Source organism: Gastrolobium bilobum, unplaced genomic scaffold, assembly GCF_033153095.1.
Source record: "Gastrolobium bilobum isolate Gb01-03AN ecotype WA unplaced genomic scaffold, APGP_CSIRO_Gbil_v1 utg10104, whole genome shotgun sequence".
NCBI lineage: Eukaryota > Viridiplantae > Streptophyta > Magnoliopsida > Fabales > Fabaceae > Gastrolobium > Gastrolobium bilobum.
This window is the reverse complement of record NW_026897721.1, coordinates 331847-358685: the sequence shown is the minus strand read 5'-3', so window position 1 is coordinate 358685 and position 26839 is coordinate 331847. Positions and strand designations below refer to the sequence as shown.

The window sequence follows — 26839 nt, the reverse complement described above, 5'->3', positions numbered from 1 at the left end:
TTACCTTATATTTTTGTAATGCGGTATAATTAAAATGTGTGTATACAAAAAAAAAAAAAAAAAATACAATAAAAATAATTATATAAATATAAAATGATGTGAACGTAGTTATATTTAAATGTCACTAGTTTTATTTAGATAGATGAGGTGATACTCAATCCTTAGTTATTTGGGTTTGGATATCCATATTTATCTTTAATTATTTTATACAATGATAAGTAATTAATGGTCAATAATAGTTATTAAAATTATAAAAAAAAAATATTATGGGGCAGGTTATATTTACAAACTTTTTTGTTTACAAACTCTTACAAATTACACTATCTTCTCCGGGGAGAACACTACAAACTATATTATCTTCTTCCGGGAGAACACTAGTTACACTATGTTCTCCCAGGAGAAGATAGTGTAATTTGTAAAAATTTGCAAAACAAAATTTATAAATCATTCCCCATATATTATTACTCAATTATAAGTTGTTATAATAAGTATAAAAAGTTCCACATCGGTTTATTGGGGAACAGTGATCAAAATACGATTGTTCATTGACTTTTTTACTTAAATGTCACGCGAACAGTGTTATTTTTCAATATGCCCAACGAACTTGATTTGCTGACATGGCACGTTTCTGGTGGACAACAAGTTCGCTACCAAAAGTAGCGAACTATGTTGCAATAAATGCTGACATGTACCAAGTTCACTGAAGGTCCAAACGAACTAGGTGTCACGTGGCATAATCAGAATTAATGTATCAATTACAATAAAACACAGAAAATGAAGGAAAATGACAATTTAATTAATGTGCCAATCAAAATTAATGTGCCAATTAGCAATCACAATTAATGTGTCAATCACAATTAGCGTACAAATAGGATTAACTTTTGATTGTACCAATCACAATTAATGTACCAATCACCAATTACTTCGGAGGGCCATAACTTTTGATTCGAATATCCAAATCAAATATTTTTTATTTTATTTCATATAACTTTTTGAGATCTACCCTATGACATCTCATTTGACATATTTTATCTCTCACAAATATTGTTTGAATTTGTAATAATGATATCAAAACAATTAATGCAACGATCAAAATTAATTGTGACTGATACATTAATTGTGATTGGTGATTGATACATTAATTGTGATCAAAATTAATTGTGAATGGTGATTGATATATTAATTGTGATTGCTACATTAATTGTGATTAATATATTAATCACAATTAATTGTCATTTTCCTTCTTTTTCTGTTTTTTTATTGTGATTGGAACATTAATTTTGTGCCACCTAGCACACCAAGTTCGCTATCCCTGGTAGCGAACTTCGTCCAGTCAGCTTTTCCTGCAAAAGTGTGCCACATGTCACGAAATTATTGGCTACCAAGTTCGCTACCAGTTATAGCGAACTTGGACACGTGACAGTCAACTTTTCCTGTCAAAATGTGCCATGTATAACAAAATCATTAGCTATCAAATTTGCTGGACACTGCAGCCAACTTGCTCGCATGGCATATTGAGAAATTGCACTATTACCGTAACATTTAGAAAAATAAATTGTTGAATAATGACACTTTGATGACTGTTACGTTTATTGGAGCCTAAATAATCATTGATGGGCTTTCGTCACGAAGGTGCCTCCGTGACATTTTAGGCTTTTCAGCCTTAGGTAACTTTAATTTTGACCTGATGCCAATAATTGAAGAAATAGTTTCTTGTAGCCTTTAGAATTTCAGCTGTACGACCTTATGCTAATAATTTTTTAACATAATGTAACCTAACTCAAAATAATGGACATTACTTTAATATTTATATTTTTCTTCTTATTTAAAATGATTTCTCCATTATTATTTATTAATAATTATTGATCATATTTAATAAAGTTATCAATATATAATAGTAACCTTATAAAATAATGAAATTTATTTCTTTCATATAATAAAAGAAAAATTATCTTATATTGTAAGATAAATAAATTAGAGACTACCAATTTAAAAAAAGAAAAACATATTTTTTATATAGATAAATATCTGAGAGTATAATTTTCCAAAAATAATTAATCCACCGATTTCAAAAGTTAGCTTTGGCCTTTGGCTCTAAAGCCTATGATATAATATGATATGACCCATCGTACAATCATCCCGCAATCTGCGGTTCCACGTCCTCTTTCGTACCGACTGTCGGCAAAGGCACCATCACCTTGAGACTCGTGCATCCTCCTAATTTCGGAGCATATTTTAGGTGTAATAAAAGTAGGTATTTTCTTATAAAAAACACACAAAAAGAAAGAAATTAATCATTAAAATAAGAATATATAAATGTATTATTTTTTTATATTTAATAAAAAAAGTACCGAACACGTCGGTAATATTAAAAATATTTTACTAAATATCCATTTGAACGAGCTTTTATTTCTAAAAATGTTATTTTTTTTTCAAATTCTTTTTTTTTGAGAATTTTTAAATGGTTAGATAATAACTTTTTAAAAAAGTAAAGTTTAAAATAAAACTTTAAATGATATTTTTTTTAATCAGTAGTTAATTGCTCTTGAAAAAAACAGAAATTAAAACATAATATAAATTATTTTTTTTGAAAAAAAATAATATAAATTTTTGAAATACAATTTAAACCTCATTCTATCATACCTATTTTAACCCTCTTTATCCCACGATCATGCTATTTTATCTCTCATTCATTGTAATTTTATATATAAAAAGTTTTTAACATCCAAACAATTCTTTTTATATAAAAAGTAAATTTTATATCATACATCCAAACGAAAAATAACATTATCTTTTAAAAAATTATTTAAAAAAAAAGAATGCATAAAAAATTATTTTTTAAAAAACTCATATCCAAACAGGCCCTAATTCAAGCGCTGCTACGTGAAAGTTTAACTTCAACATTTCACTTATTCAGTCTTAAATACTTTTTCTTCATTTGCTAAAATTAAAAAATAATTATTATTAATATTTATTTAATTATTATTTTATGATTAATGCCTCGTAAATTTTTCTTATTTTTATATCTAGAAAAAGATTATATGCTATTGGAATATTAAAGATTTACTTGTAATCTAATTAACTATATTTATTTTTTATGATTAATACCACAGAAATTTTATTTATTTTTAATTTTATTAAGGAAGCATGTTTACAAAATCTTTAGTTGAAGAAATTCTTATATCCTCCTTTTATTTCTTTATTTTATCTTTGACGGACGCCAATTTTGCCATTTTTATGAGAGAAAAAAGACCCCGAATCCTTCTAGCATCAGCTTTTCAATATTATAATTTTAGATCGGTTACGCTGTTTTTTATAATAAGTTTGAATGTAAATGAATAAAATAAAAAATAAGCTTTCTTAATATCTGTAAGTCAACCCTACGTTTATAATTTTGTTCGAGCTTTTTCCGAAACTTATAATACTTGCATTTCTCATATTTAAATTGTATCAAAGTTTATTTGATAATCTAAATATTGTTATTAATTAGATAAGGTACCAAACTATTAGAAGATTTTCTTCTCCGTATTGTTGAAATTAAAAATAGTTGGAAGAGAGAGAGAGAGGAGAAAATACTAGAAATTAAAAATAGTACTCTCAAGTCTCAATGGTTGCGCTGGAACATGGATGGTGCATGAAATTTGTGCAATTGGGCATCTGCATAAGTTAAAGGTATGTAATCGTACTTGTTTTTAATAATCTATCTGAAGATGCAGTCCTTAGTACTTAATTTACACAAATTTTCTGCTATAAAAGAGCAGATTTTATGTCTTCCGCAAACGCTTTACTAAAGCAAATAAAAAGCAGAGAAAAAGCCCTAAGTTGTACGACGTTCTCACAACTTCTACTTTTTGCCGTATTAAAAAGCCAAGAGGAGAAGCCAACCAAAATTGTCTAGCTGAACAATCGTACATGAACAGATGGATGTGAGGGTTTCTTTATATGATAGAGCCACTTAACTTTCCAACAAATATAAATGAATTATTATTATTATTTTAATTTCCACTCAAAAAGACACAATCTTCAACCCTTAGCAATATATAATATAGCTCTGCCAAGTTGTTTCCACTGAATTTTGGGACAAGAAAAGAGTGAGTTGAAAAGCAGTAGAATGAATCCTCATTCAACCACGCCTCTGTTAACTTGAGCTTCTTTTTTATTGAGGGGCCATGCTGCCCGCTTTTCAAACCCCAAAAAACGAGGGCTTGTTTTTATAGTTTTTAGTTTTTTACAGCCACGTAAAAAACCAAGTACGTACCAAGAATGAATAACAACGAAATCAGCTGTATGTTGTAACAATATTGTAAGGATTATCTATGTACCAAAAAAAAAAATATATATATTGTTAAGGATTATCCAATATTGCGTTATTCTATTCATGAGATCACAATTTTATTAATCCTATGTATTGGTTGTCAAACAACTATCAACACAAAAAATTGTCCTATGACTCAACTATTTATGATGTCCCTCAATATGCATGAGTCACAACCTTAATATCTCTGACAGATCAGAACATATTACATGCTTGGGCAGTAGAGCAAATACATGAAAGGGTGGGGAAAGAGAGACTACTGTCAAACGAAGAGTGATAGTAATATATCTACACAACAATGCAGTTTGCCAGAAAAGAATTTGACAACTATTTTGCCAATGAATCGCTACTCAGATCTTCAGATAATTTTTTCCGCTTTTTTTACAGCCTCTACAAACATAAGAAGCTTTTACTTTTGCATACAACCCGAATGATCTAACTCACCAGAATGGCCAGTGTAGATAGGACTCGATGTTTTCTGTAACTCCAAAAACTTCGTCTGCCAAGAGATTATCTCTCTAATTTCTTCTCCAGCTGCTGGTTCAATTAGTGATGTCATGTCAACTCTTCTTTTGAAGCTTTATACAACATAAGACATACAGGGCTGATCACATGGTCCTCAGAAATCCACGAACTTCAATTAGGAAGCTATTCAGATTTTTCCTAAATCTCTGGTAGTTAATTCGATCAAGGGAGGTAGAAAGCTGATTAGCACTTGTTAGTGTGTGCAATGCATTTGCCAGCCTTGATCTAAGTTCTGGATTTGCTTGTCGCTCCATCAATTCACTGCCCAATCTCTGTAAAGAAATTTACCCAAGACCTTTCAGGAAGACAGGAACCATTCATTAAATGTGGGTGGGGCGGGGGGGGGGAATCATAGTAGGAATACTTGGATATGTTGTGCGATGGTGTGTAGTGACTGGTGATTATTTAAAAACTTAGTTCGATAATCCCTCAAATAATAGGAATACATACTGATTTTGGAAAGATATAACTCAAAAAGACAATAAATATACTAACTTGAAAATACTGTTCTTCACCAAAAACAAGCATTTAAGGAATCTCCCCTGGTTTGAAAGGGGTTTAAATGGAAATAGAACAAAAATCTAGAAAAGATAATTCTGATATGAAAGTAACTTGCGTTCATTTATAAATTCATGTTTTATACTAATTCAAGCATTTCAGTTAAAATTATTTCAGTAAGCTTGCTTGCCACTGAGAAAACTTGCATCGAATTTTCTACAAAATGCAAGTTAGAGAGGCATACCTGATACAGGCCTTGCTCACAAAGGATTAATGGAAGGAGAGCATCTGCTGCAACACTGATTAGATCAGAACTGAAATAACAAGCCATTACTATTAGTCAATAACAATGTGGTTTTGCAATAGAGTTAATAAGACATGATATATTGCCTTTTATTAGCATAAAACTAGGAAACAGGGTACTTGTGAGGAAACGTGTTTGCAAGCCTAAATCATCCAACATATATTACAAATACGAATGGAATACCGAAAAAGGTATGATGATGTGCTCTAAGATGTGACACTTTGATATGCACATTCATTTGATTTCCTGAGAGTGACGAAATTAATCTCCCACCCAAAAAAAAGTACAATAAATGACCTGTAACTAGGTGATGAATACTGTAGATATATTCAAGTCACGGTAACTAAATAATTGCCCTATTGTTCATTCCGTGCTTGCGTAGATAAACAGTGACAACCCTACTTTCAGGCTCCTACCATGGCAGGGTTGGGTAAAATATGGGGGGGGGGGGGGGGGGGGGAATATTCATTTGTATTCTCACCTATAATCCTCAAAAAGGAGTAACTGCAGCAATGAACGAAGGAAACGGCTCAAAAGGCCTTCCTGAAAATTCCCACTTGAATCCTTAAGACCCATGGCATGTGCACCCAAGCCTATATTACCAGTACCAATCTCCTTGTAGTGGTATGAAGCAAGAGCTTGCAGAGCTCTCAGACATTTACTAACCACATCTGCATCCTGCAAAATCAATAAAGTATACAGTTCTTAGCCACAAATTCTAAGTACGATTACAAGTTACAAAATTGGAAAGTGTAGTACAGAGTCTAGAAATTTTCTCCTTTTTTCTTCTTTCAGAAGAAGAAATTTAATACTAAACATGTAAAAATTTCTCTTAAGCTTAGAAGTTTGTCTATGTCTACTCTTTCTAGTTTCTTAATGTTTCATCAAATGTTATTAAGGAAGAAAAGCCACATGCACAAATATATTACCTGATGGTGGAGACCAAAATCAAGGGTTCCAAGTATATGAGCAAATGCTTCACTATTTAGTTGGGCAAATGTTTCAGGATAAACCTCCAACATATGTGACAGGAGAGAAAAATACTGCAAATAAATCATACACTATCAGCTTTTAGACTATAATCAGTCCAGTACTATTTCTATATAGAAGATGGATGTCTTACATCATGACAAAGTTTGGGATATTTCAGGAGGTCCATAGAAATCAGTGGTGTGATTATGTGAAGACCAAAGTAAACCACCTGGAAGACCCATCGTGAGAGAGTGATTATCTAACTTTACATGAAACAGGTAAATGGAATAATGAACTACCTGAGATATGTTAGTGCCTTGGGCCTCAATTGAATCTGACGAGAAATCAATCTGCCACAGTAAGTATTTTTCAGTTAAATTGGTCCAATTTTAAGTAGGAGTATGTGATACAGGTAGATCTCTTTCCAATTGCTAGTCTTAATAATTTACGAAAAGAAAATCTTTACCATGTCTTTAGAGCAAAGACTTGAGAGAAGTTGAAGAAGAGCACGCAAATCCTTATACTTCTCTGTTTTTTCCTCACTAAGTAAGCTGCTTGAAAGACTTAGAGATATCTGAAAAAGGAGCAAACAGGGACTTGAGGGAGAAAATTTTAAAATAATGAAAAAGAAAAAGTGAATTAGTAATGACAATGGGATTTCATTACTCATAGCAACAACATATTGACATTACATAATATAATCAAAACAGTTATATTGTTGGATTATTGGGATCAAAGAGAAAGGAAGAGCAAAAGGGACAAAAAGCAAACAAATATGGTTCTTCGTATACCTCGTGCCTCATACTAACTGATAAAGGTATACTCATTGACTCCTAATACTGCAGTTAATACTATTCTAAAGACTGTCCTTTCCTACTATATAATCACAAGATTCGTATATGGGTCTGAACCAGATTAAAGCTTCAATAGTATAATTTAATTTTTTCAAAAGAGAAAAAAAACTCTAAATTTAGGAGGGAGTTTGAGGATACAACTTAAAATTCTTGTTTCCCACATACCAAAGAAATCCCTGAGGAAAAAAGATATAAAAACCTTTTAAAAGAGACAGAGAGATTGAAAAACCGTTCATACTTTCAATTTTATGATAACATAATTGATAACGTATTGTGAGATGAAAGAAACAACATAATTGAAAAAAGAAATTTACCTTGCCTATATTGTGAGATGAATACAGCTGAAGCAAACGCATGCAGAAATTAATAACAGCAGCAGTTTCTTGGGCCTCCAAGTAAGTAATTTGTCCATCAACCCAATCAACTACAAATTTAAGTAGCAGGTAGACAACTGCAGACTAAGCCATATTTACACAAGTACCGAACAACATGTCAGAAATTTGGAAGTTTACGCACATGCATCGAACTGAAAAAAAATAATATAAGGAATAAAATTAGCTTCACAAATGGACATTATTATAAGGATGATATGAAAATGTTCACCAAAAGCATAACACAGTGACAAAAAACACACTTGTGTCAAGGGCATCGAGGATATTAAAATAAGTCGAGATACCAATAAATATGAATACTACCTCATGTTTATATACTTCAAGAAGCACTAGTATGGGATTCATTACAGAGAATCCTAGCTCATAGATAGCCTTCTGAGTTCGAGGTTCAGAAGCACTTGCAGCTCCCCGTAGCCGTTCTAACATGCAGCTGACCTACAGGATATCAATGATGATTGATGATAATGAAGAACTATTCTCATACAAACACGAGTGAAATAAATGTTCATGCCCTCACCTGCCAGAGGATATCTGGTTGTTGGGCAATACTTTTAAAATTACTCTTGCTGGACATCTCCACTATATATGTTGCAATATGACCCATGAGATTCCTTACATACCTTTAAATAAAAACAGACAAAATTACACGGTATCATAAAAGATTTGAAACTATAGAGAAAAGATAGTTGAAGTAAATACTCACTGGCTTGACTCCTCTGAATTTCTCATGCCTGAAGCTGAACGAACAAGTGTTTGCGCAAGAGATCGCTGAAGCAAGAAACCAATGGCATTTACAAAACCACCCATGGCAACAAAGTAGCTGGTGGCTGGAAGTTGATAAAGTTCTTACCTGATGAGCAGTGTCCAACGACAACAAAGTCTTTTCAATGGAAAATACAGTTGCTAGTTCATGCCATGAATTCTGGACAAGATCAGAAGTTCAGGACAAGCATGCTCAGATAACATTTACTGCTGTTAAAGTCTGACTATTGTAAAAGATAAAAATTACTGACTATAGTAAAAGAGGAAGGTTGTTGAGACTTCAGAGTTTCGGAATATAACCATTATTTTCAAGATAAATGAGAATTCAGTCCCTTGTATGTCAACACTTTAAATAAAGTCATTTAAAAATATCTATATATCTATAAGAAAGCATCTAAATTCTAAAGGGTTAACAGGTTATTTGGAGAATTACCCTATTCCAAATAGAATGAACCTGATTTGTGTTACCAAAAAAAAATCATTACTTCAGAATACTTCCCAGTTTTCAGGAAAAAATGAAGTTTTGAATACATCAAACCTATAACAACTAAATATTAGATCTCCTCCCTTGGAACAAACAACACCCCAAATCAATAAAAAGAAAAATTGGGAGGGACTAACTTGAAAGGAGAAAAACTGAAATATTATTGTTATTCTAATCTGATCATGTACAAATATAGAAAGACTAATGGGCCTAAAGGAATTAACCCAAATCCGAAAATTAAGGAATCAAATAATTACAGATACTTTCCATATTTACAACTCTACCCCTTAGGCCGAGGAATGAATATTTATCATTCTTAGCTTGCTAGTAAGTTCTAGAAATCTATCATCAGGAAGTCCCTTGGTCAAGCCATCAGCTAGTTGATGACCAGAAACATGTATGGAGTAGCGATGAGTCCGCTATCTAGTTTCTCCTTGATGAAGTGGTGGGCCATGGCTCGAAACTTTGCCTCTACACTTGACCTAGCAACCTCATTTTGCTTTTTACTCTTTAATGTTACTAGGTTTCTGGAAAGAAACATACAATAGCTTGAGGTAGACAGTCGATCAGATATAGACCCAGTAAAATTGGCATCTATATAAACCACTAATGATAGGTTTCCCGTTCTCCATAATAACAGTCATCTAGCTCGTGTGACTTTCAGATACTGAGAATCATGTCCATAGCTTGGAGGTGTTTTTCCCTTGGATTGTGCATGAACTGGCTAACAATGCTAATTGCATAAGCTAGATCAGGTCTAGTATGAGCAAAATATATCAATCTTCCCACCAGTCATTGATATTGTCCTTTGTTAACTAGAAGGCTCTCCTCTTCACTTCCCAGTTTGTCATTCTAATCAATTAGAGTACCAGAAGGTTTACACCCAAGTTTTCCCGCTTCTTTAAGGAGATCAAGATCATAGTTTCACTAACAAATAAAGAACCCTGCTTTGAATGGGCAACTTCTATCTCAAGAAAATATCTCAGTTTTCTAAGATTTTAACTTCAAATTTAGGAGTTAGTCTCTCTCTTGAAGCACGTTTCTCAACTATATCATCCCTTGTTATAATAATGTCAACAACATAAACTTCAAGAATAGTGAGTTTACTTCTTTGGGAATGTCTAAAGAAAAATGTATGATCTCCTTGACTCTGCTTGTATCTCAATGACAACATAAGTTTGGTAAATTTTCAAAACCAAGCACGTGCAGATTGTTTCAACCCACACAAGGCCTTCTTCAACCTACAAACTTTATTTTCTCCATTTGTGGAGTCAAATCCCGATGGGATTCCATGTAAACCGCCCTTTCTAACTCGCCATTGAGAAAGACATTCTTCACAACAAATTGATTCAAGTCCCAATCAAAGTGAGCCACAAGGGACAATAAGACTATTACTATGTTCATTTAGGCTACCGGAGCAAACGTTTCCTCATAATCAATGTCATAAGTCTATGTGTAACCCTTAGCTACTAATTGAGCTTTATACCTTTCAAAAGTACCATCAAAACTATACTTGCAACTATAAACCCATCTACAATCCATTACTTTCTTTCCGCTTGGCCTATCAACAACATTCCATGTTTTATTTCTTTTCAAGGCATTCATCTCGTCATGCAAGCCTTGAACCCAATTCTCACCTTTTACTGCCTCATGTATGTCAGGATTGAAATGGAACCAAGTGCTGAAATAAATTTTTTATGTTGCACAGAAAGGTTCTCAGGGGAGATAAAATGAGAGACATGATGTTGGATACAAAACATTTTCCCTTTCCTGAAAGCAATGGGTAAGTCATCAGAATTTGTAATATTATGCTCAAGAACAGAAGTAATTGTGTATTAAATACTTAACAATGATTCAAATGATTGCAGTTGCTAGTGGTGTAGTGTTGTTTATTTCTTCCTTCGATATAATAATTTGCGTGTCCTAGCCTTCTGTAGATTGTTAAGAGGGGCATGTCAGATGAACTATTGGCCTCAACCTCATCAACCAAGTCTTTTTGCTCATTATCCTGTTGAGTAGTAGCTGGGGCAAATTCAATATAGTTTGACTCAGGAGGCTTAGATAAATGAAAATGGAACTCAGTCCTGAAGAAAATGGAAGAAGCTTCTAGACTGCTCTCCCCCTAAAGTTGAGGACGGGTGACAAAGGATTAGTCTTCATGAAAAATGACATCCATAGAGATAAAGAACTTATGACTTGAAGGATGATAACATATGTAACTTTTTTTGTCGAGAGCATAACAAAGGAAGACACACTTAAGAGCTCAAGGTTCTAATTTACGTTGGTGCTATTTATGAATATTGACAAAAACAATGCATCCAAAGACCGAGATTGAAGGCTTTGCATAAAAGGATGACATGGAATGAATATGATTTACATGGCCAAAGACCCGGGAGGGTAAGCGATTGATTAAATAGGCTGCAGTTAACATGGCTTCTCCGTGGGAGCAAATGCTTGAAAAATAATTTTTCTTTTAGCCACGACGTTTTGTTGAGGGATGTCCACACATATAAGCTTATGAATCATACCCTTGTCTGAAATGAATTGTGATAGGCGTTGGTTGACATATTATGTATTATTATCAGATCTTAATCAAGCAATACTTTTACCAAAAAGTGCCTCGATCATTTTGATAAAATCGGATAAACAATTATGGCACTTCAAACTTGTCCTTCATCAAGAATATCCATGTCACTCGAGTATAATCATCAATAAAGGAAATAAATCACTTCGCACCTGAAATGAGATAGTACAATCATCAGTAATTGATTCTTGGTATCACTTATAGCATACTCTGGAATAAGAAAGTACAACAATCCTGCTCCTTAGTAACTCCAATCGTCATCCCCGAGGTGAGATCCTAAATAACAGAATGAGTAAGTAAAAATATGATAAAATAATTCAAGTCAGTTGTAAGCATATTAGTGGAGATAAGATTGGTGGAGAGCTAAGGACATGGAAAATATTTTTCAGAAACAAGGAGAGTTGAATTTGAATGTTACCAAAACCCACAACTGATTTGTGGGTCCATCAGCTACAGCTATAGTATGGACATCAATAGTAGGGTGATATGAAAGAAACGATTCATCTAGACAAGTCATATGATCGGTGCACCAGAATCCATGATTCATGAATTTTTGAAATCAGTGCAAGAAGAGATACAGGGTATGTGATCTTACGAAATATAGCCAAATAACAAGTGTTCGAGGCTTACTAAAAATATCAACAATGGCCTTAAGTTGCTCGAACCCTCCTCGTTGAATAGTCACAATATGGGGATGCTTTACCAAACTTCTCTAGAACTTATTGCTTCACATAAAGGCAAAAACGCATGTCTTTTGTGTGTTCAAACCCCTTACAGTTGGTGCACCAACATCCCATGGATGAAAAAGGAAAAGGTAGGATAAAAAGAGAATGGTAATTACCACGGAAGTCTCTGGATGCCCCAAATAGCGATGAAAAATGCCAAATTTTAGCAGAAGAGGCCAGGCCAGGGTGAATCAAAAAGATTTAATTTTTATGGCAAGATCAAAGACCTATGACCCAAACAATGTCTGATCAAGAAGATAAATACAAATCTAGAACAAGGAGGACAAGGCGATACAAGACGATGCTGGTTGGAGACAGACGAAAGCCGCACGTGCCGTCTCATTCCAGTTGAAGGGTGGCGCGTGAGATTCGTGCGCAGAGGGTCTTGATTGAACATGAGAGTGTGTGACATTTTCGACGGTGATGGGCTTCTAGGGAGACACTGACTTGGACAGTGCACTGTTGTCTGCATGGTTGTCAGAGTTGTAAATGGCCAAAAAACTTGCCAACTGGAGAGAGAAGGTGCCGCTAAGGTGTTTGGACACGTTTAGAGGTGCATGGATTGTCGTTTGGATTTGAAACGATCGTAGAATAACAGATGAGGAGATGGTGGCTGATGACAGGAGATCGTCAGGAAAGGAACCGTAGTGAGGGAACGACAATTGTGCAAGAGAATGGCGATGGCTTGGACGCGCTAAAGGCGTAAAAGAGAGTCCACACTCAAGGCGGCGATAACAGAAGCAAGAGGCTCCTAGAGCGAGAGCTCTGATGCCAACTTGAAAATAGAAAAACTGAAATATTATTGCTATTCTACTATGATCATGTACATAAGGTACAATATAGAGAGAGACTAACGTACTTAAAGAAATTAACCTAAATCCTAAAATAAGGAAACAAATAATTATAAATACTTTCCATATTTACATCAATCTATAAGCACCAAGTAAACAACTAGAAAAACCTTTGTGCTATCTTGGTCCGTAAGTTGCCATGTTACTGATGACAATTTCGAAACTATCTTGCATTATTGGATTCATGTATTTGGAAAAACCTCAAAAAGGTTAGCATAATCAAGGACATTGACCGCCTTATCACGGGTCTTGAATTTGGAAATCCATATCACACAATGGAGAATCAATGCGGTCTTCAAGTGTTCTGAGCTTCGGAGCTTGGAACATACCATTGTCATAAGCAACTACTTACCAAACTTGAATCACCCATTAATGAAAAAGAATAACATTTTAAAACATACAGATCCTTAAGTTTGCATCAAGATAAAATTGCACACTTGGATGTGTTTTTCCAATCTAAAGGTACATGTAAACGTATTGACTCACCAGAGTAACTAGGTGAACACATATATGCTTTTGCTGAACCAGTGAATGAAGTGACTGGTAACAAGTGACACGCTGGAAAAAAAAAACATTAGGAACAACCACATAGCAAGGTGGTTTGCTATTTATTCCAGTACTTTTAACACACACAAACTTGAAGAGCTTATAAATTGAAATATTAAATTTCAGAAGAAATAAATGGAAAAGCAGAGATACATATTAAATCAATCAAACATAATTGTCTAGAGTGCCAATACAGTTCAACTTGTTAGTCATAGCAAAGTCAGCAATGGACAGTTGATAACAGAACTGCAAGCAATGTATTTCCTTTTGGTAGATAACATAAAACATATGTTTTGGGGGTTATTCCTTTCCTACATTCTGTTACTGAATCTTAGAAGATGAATGCATTTACCCACAAAGTTTTATATGTCCCAATAATCTTTTAGGCTCCATTTAAAAATAACTGCAATTCAGAATTACATATTCAATTCTAATTTTGTCGCAGATTTTTTTTTTCAGAAATGTAGTTAGTTCATAATCTTAAATTTTATGTATGTATGTATTGCATAAAGAATTAGGAAATAAAATTGAAATTATGGTTCAATTCTAGTTTTGTTGTTTGGATTAATGAATTAGATTTATTTTAATCAAAATCTATAACATTGTCACCATATTTTAAAACTACCTGTATACATAAACCAAAGTATTTTGTTCGGTGACAATGGTGGCAGTGCCAGTGGAGGCAGAGACAAACAATTGCAAGAGCATCGCACTTAGGTAGCTGGAGTGGTTACATATAGGTTTTATGATTCACGACCATGGAGTGTGTAATCTTAATAGCATATTAATTCTTCCTTCATTGAACTGGGATTTGGTCGGCTTAGGTGAAAAATTGAAAAGGGAAATTTTTATTTCAATTCATTGGAAATGTTATAAAGGATTAGATTTATAATTTAAAGGCATATCAAACGTGTTTCTGAAAGGTTGATTTCTAAGTCCGATTCCAAGTGCCAAATGAGGCCTTGGACCCTTGGTTCTATTTCCCATATATTTAAACAAAAAAGTTGAAAATCATTCAATGCAAAAGAAAGAAATGTGGAAATTACACATACCCCACCCATCCTAAGCTTTCACCCCAATTGTATTTTGTCCCATAATAAAAATTTAGAGAATTCTTAAGACGGAACTCGCAACAAAACATTTCCAAATTAGGAACAATTAACTGAACACGTGGTTAGTTTCATCAGTTCACGAATAACCTTTTCTCATTTTCATTAAATTTTTTTTATGGTGAACATATTAACCAATTGTCTGGTCAATTGTTCCAAACCTAGAAATATCATCGTCGGTAGTCGGTAATCATGTTATAGAATTTTTCCTTAAAAATTTTTAGCATATTTTACCCCATTCTAATCTGTTTCAACTAACAGCACCCCAATCCTTCAAATTTTCATGAACTGCAGTGGTAATACATACCACATGACCTATAATGACATTTTGGATGGAAAAACATGCTTGAATTTTGCTTTTTTGACCATGGAATGATAATCTTCTACAGATGTTAGAATTTGATAGTCTACAAATAGATTTTATGTCTATGGTGTAAAGTCAGATTTATCAAGTCACTACTCTTATATATTTAAATAATATATTACACGAAAATTTCAAATAAATATGCATGTAAAGACTGTAGTTCTGTACATGTGCATTTGTTTGTATACTTCACATTAGTAATACAGATGAAAACTAGGCAGACAACCATGTGCAAATACTTGATTTCCAAAATTGTTTATAAATGATAGGAGTTTTAAACTCAAACCTGCAGATCCTTTTCCCCCGGATATGATGTAAGTGTGATCAAGGATATATGAACAATAATATCAAGGACGGGCTTCCCTTGGTTATGCTCTCCAAAGAAACTAAGCAAAGCCTTTTTTGAACTATGCTCATGATGATAACCTGAATCTAAGATTTTCTCCCCGATCCCATCTGAAGACATTAGATATGTCCGAGACCATCTTGCAAGGAACCATATAATTGACTGCACAGAACATGAATTTGAAAGGGAATGGAAAATAAAACAGTACTTTGTCAGAAAAGAATCACAGAAGTTGCAAAAATATAGTACATAATCAATCAAAATAATTGATTTCAAATGCACTAATATCGTAATGAATCTCCAAATAAGACCACAATTTAAAACACTTGACCAGTAAAAAAGGCTAATATTGTCGTACACAACCAAATAAGGCCAAGAGCAATTTCAACTCAGTTTAGAAAAATTTGCAAGTTGGTTAACTAAAAGTAAATAGCTACTATAGTAAAAATAGAGTAGAAGATCAATAGTATAATAATGTTCTGTAAATGCAATAACTTTTAGACTATCCATCTCCAAAGGTCAGAGTCTACTACTGAAATAAAGCCAGAAGGCAACAAAAGCAACATATCAAGATTTGATGTCTATAAGAAAGACATTTAAAACGAATATCTAGGAGGTAGAAGAGACATATTAACATTATGCAAGATGCAATACCTCCATAAGCCGGGGACTAAAAACTGATGCTCTCATTTCTGGATTTAGGCACTGCTCAGCAAATTTTATGATTGAGCTGCATTAATTGATAAAAAAACATGATTTTATGGTTTCACAATTTGATCAGACATTATGTCCAACGTAAACCTTGACATGAGGAATTGCCTCCGAATGTTATCTCGATTTCAAAATTTAACTATTCAACCTTGCATTATCATGCCCACGAAATTTCATATTAATCTGAAACTCATTTGTACACCATTGACATAGACTAATGTTAATGTACAATATACCCTTCTTTTGTTAGAGCAAAATATACTTTTCAAACAAAAGAAAATATCAATTATTCCCCAAAAAAAATAAAAAAATATCATTTGTTTAATTACATATTATTATTACTCCAAATTTCCTAAAATACGGTATGCAAGTTAAACATGACACTTGCAATTCAACAGTCGAATTTGTGATAATCATTTTCGATAAAATTATATTAGACAGGTAAGTGTTCCGAGTCTTGCACCAACGTCAATTGATCCCCATCCATACCTACACAAGGCTATTGTATATATATATATATATATATATATATATATATATGTTATAGAAATGAACAGCCCTCATGATAATATTATAGATGTTACATTCCCCTACTCTGATTCAATGCGGCATGAAATAGCATATGGAAAATTGCTGTTCTTGTAATGCCATCGCTATCCCTTTAATGAATCGAAGTTCTCTGTTCAAGAAATCACTGTCTTTTCTAAACCTCCTTGCTTATATATATATATATATATATATAAAAGCAAGGAGGCTTAGAATTCTTGTATAGAGCTAGGCATAGATTTCATGAACAGAGAACTTTGATTCATTAAAGGGATAGCGATGGCATTACAAGAACAGCAATTTTCCATATGCTATTTCATGCGGCATTGAATCAGAGTAGGGGAATGTAATATCTATAATATTATCATGAGGGCTGTTCATTTTTATATGGTTTTGCAAGGCAATAAAAAAGAAAAAAGATCAAAGGGAAGAAGAGAAATACAAGATAAATCAAGAATCCAGAGGAGTATTATCAACAAAATTTTTAACAGAGCCAAAGCAAAAACAAGTGCAAACATCTGAACAAGGTTCACCTAACATAATATACCAAGAGTCTTAGCAAGAACACAATGCAAATACCAAATTCCAAATCAGAAAAGAGAAAGAAAGTAATTTACCTGGAAAGTAAAATAACAGGATGTTTATCTGCTTCCACAGCATTAACAACGAATTGGGTTTGTATGGCATTAGGAACCTAAATATCACACGACATAACCTTCACTTACTATTTGCATCACACACTACTGCAGCAGCTTTCCCAGGATAATAAGGGTTAAAGGTGGAAATGTAAAAGAAATTCAAAGAATTTTTATTTATTTTTTTCTATTTAGCATACTGACAAAGTGTTTATGAGCATAATACTATAAAAAACCAATTCAACCCAAATGCTTAAGCTGGTGGGTGAGGCCATATTAATGGTTTTATAAATCTCTAACACGCACCTTCATACAAGAGCCCATTGGGCTTAAAGGGTGGACAATGCACAGGTCCACCTACATGTGCTAAGAAACTCCACAAGACTTAATTAAATGGGGGGCGGTGAAGATCGAACTCGTGACCACTTGGTCACTGAGGCTCTAATACCATATAAAGAACCAATTCAACCTAAAAGCTTAAGCTGGTGGGTGGTGCTACATTAATGGTTTTATAAATCTCTAACAGATACAAAATAGATTAGGATTATTTGTATTACTTTCGATCAATGGATTTGATGATAATTATGTAATTAGGATATTTATATCTTTCTTTACTTTTAGGGATTTTATTTTTTAGGCTAAATTTTCGTAAAACCACCTTATAATTAGGTGCTTTTTCAAAAAGACACCTTGCACTTTCAAACGCAATAATTAACCCCCTTGTGCTTTGAAATTATAATAATTAAACTTTTTTGACAATTTAAACTCAAAATTGCCCCTTTTCTCAATCCATTGTAAGCCATTATCCTCCTCAGCCATAGCTAGCCACAACCCGATGGTTTTGCCACCACTGACCCCCGTCATCCATTGGCCACCACTGACCCCCGTCATCCATTGGCCACTGTAGTTCCTCCCTTGATTTCCTCCCAAATAAAAGACCAATTCAATGGTGATAACAACCAACTCTGGATTATTTTGCTCAACCCAATACAATACAAGAGAAATAAAAGCAAGAATTGTAAGTGCAACATGATAAATATTTGTCTCCCGACTTGCTATGCTCTCTAAAATCCGATTTCCATTGAGTCACTCACATTCGTCGTAAAGTGCAAAGTGTTGATGTACTTGTAGTCTATGCATAGTGACCGTGAGTGATATCCATAATTCAAATCAAACAATTGTGCAAAGTGACAAAGTCTTGCACTTTCTTCTGATCTCTATCTGCTATTGTTATGCTTCATGGTTCTCTGATCAGTTTTCTTTTGCTTCTTTAATAGTTACCAACGGTTGGGTTGCGTCTATGAGCTCCTATCAATGTGTATGTTGATTTCTTTTCTTTTTTTTTGTGAAATTCATTTTACTGCTCCTATTTTCATGGATTATTGACTCTGCCATTTTACCTCAAGAGGAGAAGATTTTCTTAGGAGGAGATCTAAATGGTCATGTTGGTAAAAGTAATGGAGATTTTGATAGAATTCATGGAGGTTTTGGCTATGGGACGAGAAACGAGACTGGAGAAGATATCTTGAATGTTGCACTAGCCTACGATTTGATGCTAGTGAACATCTTTTTTCGAAAAAAGGAGTCACATCTAATCACATATCATAGTGGCCAAAATCGTAGTCAGATTGATTTCTTTCTGGCTAGAAGAGAAGATAGAACTTCTTGTGTCGACTGTAAGGTCTACCCTGGAGAGCGTGTTACTACGCAACATAAGTTGGTAGTCCTGGAGGTTCGGTTCAACAAATTACTTACAATGAGGAAGAGGGCTCAGAACCCGAGGATAAGGTGGTGGAAGCTTAAGGATGGAAAAGACAGAGAGTTCAATGAAAGAATGTTGCACGAAGGACCTTGGGAGTTTGATGGAGGAGCAAATGCAATATGGAATGAGATGGCTAAATGTATTCAAAATATGGGAAGGAGGGTGTTGGGAGAAAGCAAAGGAAATGGATTTCATACAAAGGAAACATGGTGGTGGAATGGAGAGGTGCAAGAGGCAATTAAACATAAGAAGAAGTGCTTTAGATCTTTGCATAACAGTCCCAGTGAAGAGAACTTGCAAAAGTTTAGATTGGCGAGAAAAAATGCAAAGAAAGCAGTGCGAGAAGCTAGAGGCAAGGTTTTCGCTGATTTGTATAAAAATCTTGGGAGCAAGGATGGTGAAAAAGGTATATATAAACTTGCAAAAATAAGGGATAAGAAAAGTAAAGACCTCACCCAAGTTAGATGCATCAAGGATGAAAATCAAAATCTTTTGATGAGAGATGAAGATGTAAATGAAAGATGGATGAACTACTTCAACAAGCTGTTTAATGGGGATGGAGATATAAGCGAGGTTGAATTGGAGGACGCTTATGATGATTTGAATAGAAGATTTGTGCGCAGAATTAATACACATGAAGTTAAGGAGGCTTTAAAGAGGATGAAGACTAATAAAGCCTTTGGACCTGATGGTGTCCCTATTGAAATGTGGAGAGGCCTGGGGGATGTGGCAATAAAATGGTTGACCAATCTTTTCAATAAGATTCTCCAGACCAATAAGATGCCTGATGCATGGAGGAAAAGTATGATTGTGCCTATCTACAAAAACAAGGGAGATATACAGAATTGTTCAAACTATAGAGGCATTAAGCTAATGAGCCATACTATGAAGTTGTGGGAGAGGGTTATTGAGCATCGCTTGAGGAAAGATACCAAGGTTTCTGTAAATCAATTTGGATTTATGCCAGGAAGATGTACCATGGAAGCCATTTTCTTGATGCGACAACTAATGGAAAGATATCGAGAAAAGAAGGACTTACATATGGTGTTCATAGACCTTGAGAAAGCATACGATAGGATTCCAAGGAAAGTTTTATGGTGGGTTCTGGAGAAGAAAAAAGTACCATCAAAGTATGTAAAGGTAATCAAGAATATGTATGATGGGGCTACTACATGTGTGAAAGCTTGTAACGGAACATCAAGTTATTTCCCTATCATGGTAGGTGTACAGTACACCAAGGATCGGCTCTAAGTCCTTATCTTTTTGCCTTAGTTATGGATAAACTAACAAAAGATATTCAAGAGGAAGTGTCATGGTGTATGCTTTTTGCAGACGATATTGTGCTTATTGATGAGAGCAAGGATGGTGTTAATAGAAAACTTGAATTGTGGAGAAGCACATTGGAATCTAAAGGATTCACATTAAGTCAAAGCAAGACTGAGTATCTGAAATGTGAGTTTTCTCTGGTAAGAGATGTAGACCAAGATCTCGTGCATCTAAGTGGTCAAGAGGTACCCAAGAAAGACGCTTTTAAATACCTGGGCTCCATTTTGCAAAAAGGTGGAGACATTGATGAGGATGTAAATCATAGAATCAAAGCAGGGTGGATGAAATGGCGCAGTGCATCTGGGTTTTCGTGTGACCGCAAAATCCCCCTTAAGTCAAAAGGAAAATTCTATAAAATAGCAGTAAGACTTGCAATGCTATATGGAGCTGAATGCTGGCCAGCACATAGGCAACATGAGCATAAAATGGGAGTAACAGAAATGAGGATGTTAAGGTGGATGTGTGGTTATACGAGGATGGATAAGATACGAAATGAAGATATTCGACGAAAGGTAGGAGTACTACCGGTGGCTGAGAAGATGAGAGAACATAGATTGAGGTGGTTTGGGCACGTAATGAGAAGGCCCCTGGATGCTCCAGTAAGAACAGAAGTTTGTTACCAAGAGCTCAACACAATAAGAGGTAGAGGTAGACCGAAACTTACTTGGGGGAAGGTAGTAAAACAAAATTTAATAGAGTGGGATATAGATTGGCGGACGGTATGCCTTAGAACGGAATGGAGAAAAGCTATAAGCATGGTGGAGGGTTAGACCCGTTGTTATTCCTATGTTCCAGATGGTCCCTTTTTAGTCTTTTTCCCTTTCATTTCCCCCCTTCTTCTTTTCCCTTTCTTTTTTACTTTTATTTATATATATATATATATATATATATTATTATTCTATTTATTTATTTTTATTTTTACTTTTATATTTCTTTTTTCAACTTTTTGTATCTTTCATTTGGGTTCATTTACCACCGACCTCAATTAATTTGGGATAAAGGTGTTGTTGATGTTGATGTTGATGTTGATTGACTCTGCCTTATCCTTCATCTTGATTTCTTTTCCCCAAACTGTTAATCTATCATTTCCAACTAAAACTGCAATAACCACTCAAATTTTCTCATTTTTCATGTTAACTTGTTATTATCTTTATGATTGTAATCCCAGATTCTTAAAACCCATGGATTGTAACCCTTCCTCGCTAAACAAACAATACACATTCACATTATTACAAACTTTTTGTATCCCAAAATCAATTCCTATATTCTACCTCTATAATTTGTATTCCACCTTGAAGAAAGAAAGCATGTCCCAAGGATGCCTAACCTAGACACTCCTACAAGGTCTTGGCATCGCTGACAAATGACAAACATGATTGGAGGGACTTAAGATTGAATAATAGAATATTGTATATTTAGTAAATTGTTTGTTACAATGTACAAAAGCTCTCTATTTAAAGAGACTAAAAGACCTAATGGGCTAAGCCCATAAGATGTAAGACTATATACACTGAACTATTCTAACAACTACTCTAACACTCCCCCTCAAGCTGGAGCATATATATTGTAAGCACCCAGTTTGCCACAAATGTATTCAACCCGAGGACCTCTAAGAGCTTTAGTGAAGAAATCCGCGAGATGATCATTAGAGTTGACAAATGCCATTTTGATTTCTCCTAACTGAATTTTTTCTAGAATGAAATGACAATCGATCTCTATATGTTTAGTTCTCTCATGAAATATAGGATTAAATGATATATGTAGCGCAGCTTGATTGTCACAAATGAGTGTCACGAGCTGTTTCTGTTCACAAAGATGGAGCTCCCGAATTAACTGCTTTAACAATCACATGTAGCAACTCCCATTGCATGATACTCAGCCTCTGCACTAGAGCGGGCAACAACATTTTGCTTCCTACTTTTCCAAGAAATCAGATTTCCTCCAAAGAAGACACAATAGCCTGAAGTAGAGCGCTTATCCGAGGGTAATCCCGCCCAATCGGCATCTGAATAACCACAAATTTCTATATTTCCCTGATCTGAATATAATAATCCTTTCCCTAGTGCTCATTTGATGTACCGAAGGATCCTTACAATAGCATCCCAGTGAGAATCACAATGAGAGTCAAGGAACTGCCTAGCCGCACTAACAGCAAAAGAAATGTCCAGCCTAGTCACAGTGAGATAATTAAGCTTCCCAATCAACCTCTGATAATGTCCAGGATCAGATAATGACTCTCCTTGTCCAGGTAGTAATTTGATAGTAGGATCCATGGGTGTATCAACCAGCTTACACCCCAACATACCAGTCTCCTCTAGGATATCCAACGCATACTTCCTTTGACAGATAGAAATGCCCTGTCTAGACTGTGCTACTTCAATCCCTAAGAAGTAACGAAGCTTACCAAGATCCTTTGTTTGAATTAACTGAACAAATATTGTTTTAACTGGTAAATCCCAGCTTGATCCCTTCCAGTGAGAATAATGTCATCGACATAGACTAACAGATAGATGCATTTGTCAGATGTGAACCTATAAAACACATAATGATCGACCTTACTGCGAATTAAACCAAAAGCTTGAACAGCAGAACTGAAATGACTGAACCAAGCCTGAGGAGACTGCTTGAGGCCATATAAAGACTTACGAAATCTGCAAACCATTCCAGACTCCCCCTGAGCAACAAACCCAGGAGGTTTCTCCATGTAAACCTCTTCTTATAAATCACCATGAAAAAAAACATTTTTAATGTCTAGTTGAAGGAGTGGCCAGTGACGAACAGCAGATAGGGCAAAAAAACATTCGGACAGATGCCATCTTAGCGACAGAAGAGAACGTGTCACTATAGTCAAGTCCGAAGATCTGAGTAAAACCTTTCGCAACTAAGCGTGCCTTGAGACGGCCAACATGGCCATCAGGTCCAACTTTGACATTAAAGACCAACCGACAACCAACAATAGACTTCTTTGGAGGAGCATGAACAAGATCCCAAGTACCTTTGGAATGAAGAGCAGTCATCTCATCAAGCATCGCTTGGTGCCACCTTGGATGGAAAAGTGCTTCACCTGTGGTCTTAGGACTAGAAACAAAGGGGTAATGAGAAGTAAAAAGACGGTCATAGCTTAAAAAAGTATAAAAAAGATTAGGGTTACGAGTAGTACGTATACCTTTTCTTTGGGCAATGGGAAAAGCCTCTGGTGAAGGAGCCGGAGGACAAGAGATGGCTGGAGAAGGCGATGAGTCACCCATGGTCAAGTCCGCATGAGGCACTTTCTGACGACGCTGAAAGGTGAAAAAAGGGTGGTCTGCAGGGATGGAGGCAAGAGATCTTTCCTCTGGAAGAGAGTCACCTAAAACAGGTAAAGACAAGTCAAGAAAAGGAACAGGAAGGACCTGATCAACCTGTGACAACTGAGATGGGATAGAATGAAAGGGTTGTTGATCAAGGAAAGTGACAACGGAAACAATATAACGCTTAAGATCAGGAGAATAACAACGATAACCCTTTTTAATATGAGAATAACCAAGAAAGATACATTTAAAAGCTTTGGATGTTAACTTATCCCAACCAAGAGTGAGATCATGAACAAAACAAATACAACCAAAGACATGTGGAATTATGGATAAAGAGGAGCATCTAGAAACAATAGATTATAAGGAATGTCATTGTTAAGCAAAGATGAAGGCATGCGATTGATGAGAAAACAAGAGATGCGTACGACATCCGCCCAGAAGTGAAGGGGAACCTGCATATGAATAAGGATACAGGCAGTTTCAATGAGATGTCAAATTTTACGTTCAGCCACCCTATTTTGTTGTGGAGTGTGAGGACAAGTGATTTGATGTAAAGTACCTTGTTTAGCCAAGAAATTAGAAAAATCAATAGAAACATATTCCTTAGCATTATCACTACGTATAATACAAATAGAAACACCAAATTGAGTATGAATCTCACAAGAAAACTTTTTATAAATGGAATATAACTCAGAACGATTTTTCATTAAATAAATCCAAGTACAACGGGAATAATCATCAATAAAGGTAACGAAATACAGAAAACCTAAAACAGACAAAGTACGACTTGGACCCCAAATATCTGAATGAACAAGAAAGAAAGGAGCATCAACTTGTTAATTGACTCGACTGGCAAAGGAAGAGCGTGTATGCTTCCCTTCTGACACGACACACAATCTAAAGACTGAAAACCAGATAAAAAGGGACCAACTTCTGCAACTTCAAAAGACTTGGATGACCGAGGCAACTGTGGATAAGTTGTGGAGATTTTGTGAGAGAGCATGCCACTGATGCATGAGGCACAACCAGATAGTAAAGCCCCCGTGACTCACAAACCACTCCAATCATCTTCCTCGTACCCGGATCCTGCATAGAAACAGAATGGTTAGAGAAAGTAATGGTACAAGTGAAGGCGTGGACCAATTTACTCACAGAAATTAAGTTATAAGGGATGTCAGGAATGTAATAAACAGATGTCAAGGTCAAGGTAGAGGTGGACGAGCTTGTCCAATCCCATGAATTGAGGTTTTGGTTCCATCAGCAAGGGTAAAAGAAGGTAAATGTTTAGAAATAAGTAAGAGATGTAAAGAGTTCCTTATTACCACAGAGATGATCAGTAGCACCTGAGTCAAATATCCAAAGGTTAAGTGATGTAGAATGAGAAATACAAGCAACGGGAATATCAGTATCTAGAGCGGAAGGCTGAGACTGAGGAGAAACCTTCCTAAGAAGTGTCTGGAGTGCAACATAGTCTGCAGGTGACAAAGAAACTGAACCAGAGGATGCAGTGTTTTACTGAGCTATATTCGCAGCAAAAGATGGTCGTAGGTGAGGATACTTCGTGTAACAACGATCTTCAAAATGAACAAGTCTCAGACCACGTCCTCCTAGGCCCTGGCCACGACCACGACCATGTCCACTGTTCCCGCGAGTGTTAGTATGGGAAACAAGGACAGTAGAATCAACAACAGAAGATGAATCAGGAGCAAAAATTGGTTTCTTGTTGAGATTCAAGAGGCGTTGGTAGGTCAATGATAGACTAGGATCCCCACTAGTCAAGATAGTGTCACGGACACAAACAACATCACACTCCCCGGGAAGATCAAAAAGAGTGGTAACCATAAAGAGAGACGGTCCACCTGTTTTCTATATGCAGAAGCATTAGAAGGGTAAGGCATCATATCCAAGTACGCCTGCATGAAAGATCGACTTTTCCCAATATATGTTTCCATCTGAATATCAGATGATTTGCGGAAATTCATGAGTTGAGACATAATAGAATAGAGCTCTTGGATATCATTAGTGTAGAGGTGTTTGGCTTCCTCCCACACTTCATAGCATGTCTGAAAAGAGTAGAAAATATCCAAGACAATTGGATTAATAGACTGCCAAAGAATACTTAGAAGTTGATTATCAATCCTTTCCCATTCAGATTTCTCAGCCTTAGGGATATCAGTAGATGGAACAGTGAGACGACGCCCATGTCCCTGTCCAAAGAACCAGCCACGAACAGAGGTGGCCCAATTCTTGTAGTTATCAGAACCCTTCAATTTGGAAGAGGTAATGGGCCCAACATTAGTAGAGAAGATACCTGATGAAGTTTTGGAAGGAGGAGGAGGAGGAGGAGAGTTAATATCCGAGAGATCAGGGGATGATGCTGCCATTAAAATTAAAAAAAATGCCGGAAAAGTTTTCTAGTGATGAACAGTAACTTCGGCAACGAATAGCACGGACGCGTCAACAGTACCTGTACGGTCGCGTTGAACAGTACCTGCACAGACGCGTTGAGCAGTGCCCATATGGGCGCAATGAACAGTGTCACGTGAACAGTGACGTCGAAACAAGCCGGAGGGAAGCACGGCGTAGAGGAAGAGAGAACACCTAAGCAGTGGGCTTAGGGTTTTAGCGGAAGTGAAAGTTCCTAGAACAAAGAGATCTGGTACCAATTTAAGATTGAATAATAGAATATTGTATATTGAGTAAATTGTGTGTTACAATGTACAAGAGCTTTCTAATTAAAGAGACTAAAAGATCTAATGGGCTAAGCCCACAAGAAGTGAGACTATATACACTGAACTATTCTAATAACTACTCTAACAGGGGGAAAGTATCCAGGGTCGGCGGGCGGAGGTACTAGCGGATGGTGACTAGAGTGATGATGGTCCGAAGATAAGGTTACTTTTGTATTAAAATTATCAAATATATTTAATTCTTA

General features: G+C 35.3%; 1 protein-coding gene across 5 annotated transcripts in view; it reads right to left on the bottom strand.

Moving 5' to 3' along the window:
- Positions 1-4413: 4413 nt before the first annotated feature.
- LOC133309585 (uncharacterized) overlaps positions 4414-26839 on the bottom strand; it is a 34256-nt gene continuing 11830 nt past the window's right edge. For all 5 annotated transcript variants that reach the window (XM_061510374.1, XM_061510377.1, XM_061510376.1 and 2 more), the window contains 16 exons: positions 17506-17582; positions 16286-16361; positions 15572-15793; positions 13753-13824; positions 8711-8782; positions 8564-8628; positions 8378-8480; positions 8164-8295; positions 7783-7926; positions 7081-7188; positions 6914-6964; positions 6766-6843; positions 6572-6685; positions 6124-6320; positions 5583-5652; positions 4414-5112 (listed from right to left, as the gene is read on the bottom strand). In XM_061510374.1, the coding sequence (XP_061366358.1) occupies positions 4924-5112; positions 5583-5652; positions 6124-6320; positions 6572-6685; positions 6766-6843; positions 6914-6964; positions 7081-7188; positions 7783-7926; positions 8164-8295; positions 8378-8480; positions 8564-8628; positions 8711-8782; positions 13753-13824; positions 15572-15793; positions 16286-16361; positions 17506-17582 (1770 nt within the window). In that variant the 3' untranslated portion in view covers positions 4414-4923. The remainder of the gene's footprint in view (positions 5113-5582; positions 5653-6123; positions 6321-6571; positions 6686-6765; positions 6844-6913; positions 6965-7080; positions 7189-7782; positions 7927-8163; positions 8296-8377; positions 8481-8563; positions 8629-8710; positions 8783-13752; positions 13825-15571; positions 15794-16285; positions 16362-17505; positions 17583-26839) is intronic.